Source organism: Hemibagrus wyckioides, linkage group LG18 (genome assembly GCF_019097595.1).
Source record: "Hemibagrus wyckioides isolate EC202008001 linkage group LG18, SWU_Hwy_1.0, whole genome shotgun sequence".
NCBI lineage: Eukaryota > Metazoa > Chordata > Actinopteri > Siluriformes > Bagridae > Hemibagrus > Hemibagrus wyckioides.
Genome location: NC_080727.1, coordinates 1560001 through 1570000, shown reverse-complemented (window position 1 = coordinate 1570000; position 10000 = coordinate 1560001). Strand labels below are relative to the sequence as shown.

The following is a 10000-nucleotide window of genomic DNA, read 5'->3' as shown; positions in this document are numbered from 1 at the left end:
TACGTAGTGTAGGACATACGACACGCACCTCGATACGTAGTGTAGGACATACGACACGCACCTCGATACGTAGTGTAGGACATACGACACGCACCTCGATACGTAGTGTAGGACATACGACACGCACCTCGATACGTAGTGTAGGACATACGACACGCACCTCGATACGTAGTGTAGGACATACGACACGCACCTCGATACGTAGTGTAGGACATACGACACGCACCTCGATACGTAGTGTAGGACATACGACACGCACCTCGATACGTAGTGTAGGACATACGACACGCACCTCGATACGTAGTGTAGGACATACGACACGCACCTCGATACGTAGTGTAGGACATACGACACGCACCTCGATACGTAGTGTAGGACATACGACACGCACCTCGATACGTAGTGTAGGACATACGACACGCACCTCGATACGTAGTGTAGGACATACGACACGCACCTCGATACGTAGTGTAGGACATACGACACGCACCTCGATACGTAGTGTAGGACATACGACACGCACCTCGATACGTAGTGTAGGACATACGACACGCACCTCGATACGTAGTGTAGGACATACGACACGCACCTCGATACGTAGTGTAGGACATACGACACGCACCTCGATACGTAGTGTAGGACATACGACACGCACCTCGATACGTAGTGTAGGACATACGACACGCACCTCGATACGTAGTGTAGGACATACGACACGCACCTCGATACGTAGTGTAGGACATACGACACGCACCTCGATACGTAGTGTAGGACATACGACACGCACCTCGATACGTAGTGTAGGACATACGACACGCACCTCGATACGTAGTGTAGGACATACGACACGCACCTCGATACGTAGTGTAGGACATACGACACGCACCTCGATACGTAGTGTAGGACATACGACACGCACCTCGATACGTAGTGTAGGACATACGACACGCACCTCGATACGTAGTGTAGGACATACGACACGCACCTCGATACGTAGTGTAGGACATACGACACGCACCTCGATACGTAGTGTAGGACATACGACACGCACCTCGATACGTAGTGTAGGACATACGACACGCACCTCGATACGTAGTGTAGGACATACGACACGCACCTCGATACGTAGTGTAGGACATACGACACGCACCTCGATACGTAGTGTAGGACATACGACACGCACCTCGATACGTAGTGTAGGACATACGACACGCACCTCGATACGTAGTGTAGGACATACGACACGCACCTCGATACGTAGTGTAGGACATACGACACGCACCTCGATACGTAGTGTAGGACATACGACACGCACCTCGATACGTAGTGTAGGACATACGACACGCACCTCGATACGTAGTGTAGGACATACGACACGCACCTCGATACGTAGTGTAGGACATACGACACGCACCTCGATACGTAGTGTAGGACATACGACACGCACCTCGATACGTAGTGTAGGACATACGACACGCACCTCGATACGTAGTGTAGGACATACGACACGCACCTCGATACGTAGTGTAGGACATACGACACGCACCTCGATACGTAGTGTAGGACATACGACACGCACCTCGATACGTAGTGTAGGACATACGACACGCACCTCGATACGTAGTGTAGGACATACGACACGCACCTCGATACGTAGTGTACGATACTCGATATGCAGTGTACGATATGACACACACCTTGATACGTAGTGTACAATATACGGTACTCGATACGTAGTGTACAATATACGGTACTCGATACGTAGTGTACGATATACAACACACACCTCGATACGTAGTATACGATATGCGATACTCGATACGTAGTGTATGATATATGACACAGACCTCGATACGTAGTGTACGATATATGATGCACACCTAGATACATAGTGTATGATACACAATACTCGATACATAGTGTACGATATACAACACACACCTCAATACGTAGTGTACGATATATGGTACTCGATACGTATTGTACGATATACAACACGCACCTCGATACGTTGTGTACGATGTACAGTACTCGATACATAGTGTACGATATACGACACACACCTCGATACGTAGTGTACGATATACGACACACCTCGATACGTAGTGTACGATATACGACACACACCTCGATACGTAGTGTATGATATACGACACACCTCGATACGTAGTATACGATATACAGTACTCGATACATAGTGTACGATATACGACACACACCTCGATACGTAGTGTACGATATACGATACACACCTTGATACGTAGTATACGATATACGGTACTCGATACGTAGTGTACGATATACGACACACCTCGATACGTAGTATACGATATACGGTACTCGATACGTAGTGTACGATATACGACACACACCTCGATACGTAGTGTACGATATACGACACACCTCGATACGTAGTGTACGATATACGACACACCTCGATACGTAGTGTACGATATACGACACACCTCGATACGTAGTGTACGATATACGACACACCTCGATACGTAGTGTACGATATACGACACACCTCGATACGTAGTATATGATATACGGTACTCGATACGTAGTGTACGATATACGACACACCTCGATACGTAATGTATGATATACGACACACCTCGATACGTAGTGTACGATATACGACACACCTCGATACGTAGTGTACGATATACGACACACACCTCGATACTTATTGTACGATATACGGTACTCGATACGTAGTGCACGATATACGACACACACCTCGATACATAGTGTACGATGTACAGTACTCGATACATAGTGTACGATATACGACACACACCTCGATACGTAGTGTATGATATACGACACACCTCGATACGTAGTATACGATATACAGTACTCGATACGTAGTGTACGATATACAACACACACCTCGATACGTAGTATACGATATACAGTACTCGATACGTAGTGTACGATATACGACACACCTCGATACGTAGTGTACGATATACGACACACCTCGATACGTAGTATACGATATACGGTACTCGATACATAGTGTACGATATACGACACACACCTCGATACGCAGTGTACGATATACGACACACCTCGATACGTAGTGCACGATATACGACACACACCTCGATACATAGTGTACGATATATGACGCACACCTTGTTACGTAGTGTACGATATACAGTACTCGTTACATAGTGTACAATATACAGTACTCGATACGTAGTGTACAATATACGGTACTCAATACGTAGTGTACGATATACGGTACTCGATACGTAGTGTACGATATACGACACACACTTCGATACGTAGTGTACGATATACGGTACTCGATACGCATTGTACGATATACGGTACTAGATACGTAGTGTACGATATACGACACACACCTCGATACATAGTGTACAATATACGACACAGACTTCGATACGTATTGTACGATACTCGATACGTAGTGTACGATATATGACACACACTTTGATACATATTGTACGATACTCGATACGTAGTGTACGATATACAACACACACCTTGATATGTAGTGTACGATATACGACACACACTTTGATACTTATTGTACGATACACGATACTCGATACGTAGTGTACGATATACAACACACACCTCAATATGTAGTGTACGATATATGGTACTCGATACGTAGTGTACGATATACAACACGCACCTCGATACGTAGTATACGATATACGACACACACCTCGATACGTAGTGTACGATTTATACGACACACACCTCGATACGTAGTGTACGATATACGACACACACCTCGATACTTATTGTACGATATACGACACACACCTCGATACTTATTGTACGATATACGACACACACCTCGATACTTAGTGTACGATATACGGTACTCGATACGTAGTGCACGATATACGACACACACCTCGATACATAGTGTACGATATATGACGCACACCTCATTACGTAGTGTACGATATACAGTACTCAATACGTAGTGTACGATATACAGTACTCGATACGTAGTGTACGATATACGGTACTCGATACGTAGTGTACGATATACGACACACACCTCGATACGTAGTGTACGATATACGGTACTCGATACGTAGTGTACGATATACGACACATCTCGATACGTAGTGTACGATATACGGTACTCGATACGTAGTGTACGATATGACACACACTTCGATACATATTGTACGATACTCGATACGTAGTGTACGATATACAACACACACCTTGATATGTAGTGTACGATATACGACACACACTTTGATACTTATTGTACGATACACGATACTCGATACGTAGTGTACGATATACAACACACACCTCGATACGTAGTGTACGATATATGCTACACACCTTGCTGTGTAGTGTATGTATGAGCTCTGAGTAAATGAACAGGACCAGTGCCCATGGCCACTGTCCAAGAATGTAGTGGAAACTCTTCCCAGAAGAGTGGAGCTTACAGTAACAGGAGAATAAACAGACTGGCAATTCAGTGTGAGTGTGATGCTCGGGGGTCCACATACTTTTGGCCTTTAGAGCAGTGTATATGATACGATACACATCTCTATACATAGTACATGATACAATACGACTGAGAAAATGGCGTTTGTAGCTTCTGCGGCTCTCAGTCGCGTGCGTTTGTGGAAAATGAAGAGCTTCCTAAATCCAAGTGAAACTGCAGCAGTGTGAGGATTTACACACGGACACTGGGCTTACCATGCTAAACTAGCGGCCGTTAGCCTTTTCAGCAATGTGGACTTAAATTTAGGACACTGATCTAAATTCACATAGCAGATGTTTTTTGTGAGAGTTGTAGAGATTTTTTTTTTGTCTGAATAAATTACGAGAAGTTTTAAACCAGTTTGTTGTGTATGCTGCTCATCTGGATAAATAAGATCATGTTTCAGAAGCCACCTGCTATCTGCTGAATGACGCGGCTGTCTGTGCTTTTGTTTTTGTGTTAATGACCACGTTTCTAAAGCGGAAGCACATTTTTTTCTTTGTTTTTGTTTTTTTTAAGACTTTGATTAGCTCCCAGATCTTACTGCACTTCTCCAAATGTCCTTGGTGTTTGGGACGAGAGAAAGAGAGAAGACGCAGATTTACGAGTTTATGGAGAGTGTTTCCTGTCTCAGCTGTGATCTCTATCTCTCTCTCTCTCTCTCCTGGGGGCCGGCTTCGGCCTGACAGATCAGCGGCAGCTGACAGAAGGCTGTTTGGATCTCTGGGGTTGGTGGTAGGGTGTGTTTAAGAGGGACAGGAAGTCTGTGCCATTTTTGAGGCACGTGATCAAGGCCATCCTACCGTCCCCTCGGCTTTCCTGAGTGCCAGGCGTCCTTATCCAATCACGCTTGGAATGCTGCTTGTCACTCCTGGTTATTTCTGCTGCTTGTCACCAGCGAGGTGCAGCTCTAACAGTTTGCCAAATGGTAGTGGGCTGATATTTTTTTCCCCCACTCTATATCCCACCCCTCTTCCTTACACACACTCACACACACACACACACACACACACTCTCAGTCTCATTGGGAGTTTGTGGTCTGAACTTTGCAGATCTCTGGCAGTGGTTCTCTTGTTACTATGTGCTTCTGCTTTTTCTCTCTCCCAACAAGCGAGGGAAGGCAGAAAGTAGAAAGGGGGAAAAGTGTGTGTGTGGGTGAGAGAGAGAGCGAGCACAGAGAGACGATCGGACACGTTTAAAGGGTGGGCAGGAGACGGAGTCGACTGGAACCAGACGGAGACACAAGAATGTCTCACCGGCTGCGCCTCTACTTTGGGTCCAACCGCAGCAACACAGCTCCAGAGTTTCAGGAACTTGAGTTTGAGGACGAAGACCAGAACACGCACGATAATGCCACCGGCGCGGGAGCCATGCTTTTCCGAATGCGTCCACAGAACCCATTGCTTGAAGAAGACTCTCCTGTTTCAGATGCTTTTTTGAAACGAAGCTCCTCAATGTTTATCCCACAGCTCCAGGGTCAAGCTGAACCACCAAGAACCACCAAGAGCTCTTCCATGCAGATCTCCCTCCAGCGCTCCTCTACACCCCAGGAAGATGTACAGTCTATGGATTCACCACCAGGATATCCCCAGGATCCAGCTCCGGCTTACACTGAGCCTGCCGAGAGCTGGTTATCTTCTCAATCTGCATCTTACTACAGAAGAGAATGTCCAACTTCTCCGTTTATGGATCAGACTAATTCTGGAGTGGATGCTGCCCAGCCCAAAAGGCGAGTTTTTTGCGTCAGGCCTTACAAGTTGACGAACGGTTACTCTTCTTTGGGAATTGGCAATGAAAGCTCTCCAGGAATCAGCATCGGTGGGTTTTGTATCCAGCAAAGTGCCACCAACGGATCTGATGCCCAGCAGTTCAGGATAGTTCCCCACAGCCAGGATGGGCAAAATGGTGCCTGCCGCTGGTCCGTTCAACCGACCACAGATCGAAATTCTGGCACTCAAAGATTTGTCTTCCAGCTTCAACAGGACAGGGGAAGGATCGTGACTACAAACGGTCAGAGAGAGGTGACCCATCTCGGGTGTAAAGGTGGCCGTGCGGAACGATACCCTCGAATCCGACTCGAGAGGAGCACCTCTCAGCCCCTGCAACCCAGACAAGTTCCATCACGACCCGGATCTATGCCGAACCTTCATGCCTCCATCTCTGAGTGCGAAGCGGATGAGGACGGAGCTCAAAGCCGCACCTTTAAAATAAGGAAAGAACAGGATCCCAGGCAGGCCAAGTTCAAAATATATTTCAGCCAAGGAAGTAACCACCGGTCTAACTCCACACAGGATGTTAGCTTTGGACAAGGACCTACCTGGAGCTGCCCGAAGGTAATTAGCACCGAGGGTCTAGAATTTCACCTTGTATGCTGTTTTTCCGCCTGTTTATTGATTTGGTTTCTGTAGGAATGACACCAGTTTGACAATAACCCCAGTGTCGGACCAGACGGCCGATTTTATTACATGATGCGCTTTTTCCTTTTTTTGTGTCTGGACCTGACATGTTAATAATTCACAGTATTAGTAGTTAATAAGTGGACAGTAAATGAGAAAAGCAGAGGAGATGAGGTAGGGGGATTGGGGCTGTGTGATGGGGAAGGGGAAGGACTTTCTTGGAAGAAAGTAAGAGTACGAAATATGGGAAGGCAGGCGAAAAACTTAACCGGATGGTTTTTGGTTTCTAAACCTCAGGCATTCAAAACTTCACCAGCGGCATTTTCTTGAAAAAATTTTAAATGTACAAAGTACGAGAAGGGGTGGTGGGAGTAAAGGAGCTGAAATGGCCGCTGACAGATATGTCTGCCTGCCCAGAAGCACTCTTCAGCTTGGTGGATTTTTTTCTGCTTGTTTTAAGAGCAAGCTGTTCTATCTTTAGACCTGCATCAAGTGCTGTTGTTGGGTTTTCAGATCAGCCCTTCTCCCTTGACTTGGGTCACCGTACGCCTCAGCTGCTCTATGGTCATTAAGGTCTAGGATTCAGTTACAGCTAAAATGACCATAAAGACCTTTGACAAGCTGCAAGTATCAGGGCCAGAATGGTTTAAAAGATGTTTGCGGAATATATCCAAGTCTAGACAATGCTTCATTTTGTTGTCCGAGCGTAAAAAAAACAGTTGTGCTAAAACCTCAAACACTCCAGACGCTCGGTTTCTTTAATGACGGTGAGGGATTTCAGAGTAGAGCACCTCTCACTGAACTTTTCTGTTTGAGTTAAGAGCTCTGTAAATGACGTTTCAGTAGTTTGAGGTCACAACCTGGCTGCTGCTTTTATATGAAGAGAAAAAGACGCTTTCGGAAGCGAGGTATCTGGGAATCCCCGAGTTGAGTGTCCGCAATTATCCGGTTTCCTCTGCTGGGGTTTACTGGTCTGCAGGTGTCTTCTCACTTATTATCTTAAAGTGTTAGAAGGTCAGAGTGAAGGCTTGATGGAATCATGTCATGACGGAAAGTTACTGATACAACCCCAAAGTTTTGTTTTTGTTCTGCCTCAGAGCAATACAGAAGACTCCACCCTGTCACTGACCACACACCGTTCGTGTGGCCGTCCACTGCGCGAGTCCCGTTGAATAAGTCGTTACTATAGAAACGACATGTTAAAAGAAGCTCGTTAATACAGACCTGTGATTTGGACCGGATCTGAGTGGCGGGTTGGATGGTGCTGTGGAATCATCTCGAGCTTCTCCTGCCCACACGCGTGGTCGAAGCTGTAGGAACTTTTCAGATTTTGGCTGACGTTCTGCCGAGGCTCTCCGGATTGACTATGCGACTGTGAGTTCAGTGGAAGATATGTGGGATATGTGTCCTTGGTGAATGAACGCTTTCAGATGCCGGAGGGGGAAGAAGATACTGAGGAGGAAATGAGCTGAAGGCTCACAGATCAGGGCAGGAACAGAGTGCAACAGGACGAGGAGTGAAAAATAGCTAGTGCTAGCACAGATACTACTGATAGTATTATTACTGATACTACAAATACTTCTGCTTCTGCTAGAACTGCACCTTCTCCACCTGATGCAGTTTTCTCATGCAGATGCTCCTCAGAAAATAACCTCATTTGTTTTTATTTGTAAAACGAATATTTTGTAATATTAGCGGAGTGTCATTTTAGCATCTTCTAGGCTCTCTGGAAATACGTTTTATTTAGCCTTGATGGCACATGCTAACTTTACTGCTCTGCACTTCAAACGTTTGCAGTTTGTGAACCATTTTATTCCTTTTGGTTTGAAGCAGGACGCATTAGCGGAGTATTAAAGACCTAATCGCTGGTCTGGACCGAACATAGTCCACTTTATAATTAGTGTTTTAATGTTTAATCATTCTGAGAGGTTTTCTCACAGGAGGAAAACCGTGATCTGGATAGAAATTAAATCAGGGATGATCTTGAAGCCCATGCAGATAGACCTGTTTGGAGTTATGAGCTTTATTCTTGTAGGTCTGTGAGGGGATTTTCTTCTAATAGACATCATTCCCAAGAGCTTCAATGATCCTCGTAACTCTTTCCTTCTTATTTCCTGTTTGGGAGTTATTACCGTGGCGATAAGAATTTGAGAAAAGCAGTCGAAGAGTTTTTCTCATGTGATGTACTGATTTCTGTTTTATTTTTATTTTTTTTATGTGAAGATCATCAGTTTTTACACTCTGAGAGGTTCATCAGAAGCTTCACCCTCAATCTGATCTGCATGAGTTTTGCTGAAACTGAAGGAAACTGTGTGGATGATCTCAGTGTTATCTCACACATCCACACTGAGTGACTCACACACACACACACACACATACACTCTCTCTCTCTCTCTCTCTCTCTCTCTCTCTCTCTCAGCGGAGACTGAAGGCCCTTCTTCAGGTCCATACAGAGGCTCTGTGTTCTCATTAACACACTGGACTTTGGTTTAAATGTCAAGCGAGGCTGGAAAAACAAAGTGCGGAAAGTGGGCTGAATGTCGCAGATTTTCTGACAACGTCTCCCAGAGGAAGGTCATTAGAGAGAAACAGGAAGTCCTGCTTGAAGGTCCAGCGTTGACGTTGAGCAGCTCGACTTGTCAGATCTTCATTTCCATACGTTTTCTATGCTGACGTTCATTCAGAGCGTAATGTCCAACTGTGTAACCGGGGGGAATCACTATCTGTTTAGCTCAAAGGCTACACTATTTTGCCAAAAGTATTGGGACATCCCTCCAAATCATTGAGTTCAGGGGTTGGGCTCAGCCCCTTAGTTCCAGTGAAAGGAACTCTTAATGCTTCAGCTTCATACCAAGACATTTTGGACAATTTCGTGCTCTTTGTGGGAACAGTTTGGGGATGACCCCTTCCTGTTCCAACATGACTGCACACCAGTGACCAAAGCAAGGTCCATAAAGACATGGATGAGTGAGTTTGGTGTGGAGGAACTTGACTGTCCTGCACAGAGTCCTGACCTCAACCCCACAGAACACATTTGGGATGAATTAGAGTGGAGACTGTGAGCCAGACCTTCTCATCCAACATCAGTGTCTGACCTCACAAATGT

At 45.5% G+C, this 10000-nt stretch overlaps 1 protein-coding gene across 9 annotated transcripts in view; it reads left to right on the top strand.

Moving 5' to 3' along the window:
- nedd4l (NEDD4 like E3 ubiquitin protein ligase) overlaps positions 1-10000 on the top strand; it is a 56695-nt gene that overhangs the window by 17069 nt on the left and 29626 nt on the right. Inside the window, exon 1 of one of the 9 annotated variants that reach the window (XM_058414759.1) lies at positions 3176-6831. The exons of 4 other annotated variants lie outside the window; for them this stretch is intronic. In XM_058414759.1, coding sequence (XP_058270742.1) covers positions 5746-6831 — 1086 coding nt within the window. In that variant the 5' untranslated portion in view covers positions 3176-5745. Of the gene's footprint in view, positions 1-3175; positions 6832-10000 lie in introns of those variants that run through there. 4 more of the 9 variants (XM_058414753.1, XM_058414750.1, XM_058414754.1 and 1 more) reach the window with 4 other exon arrangements.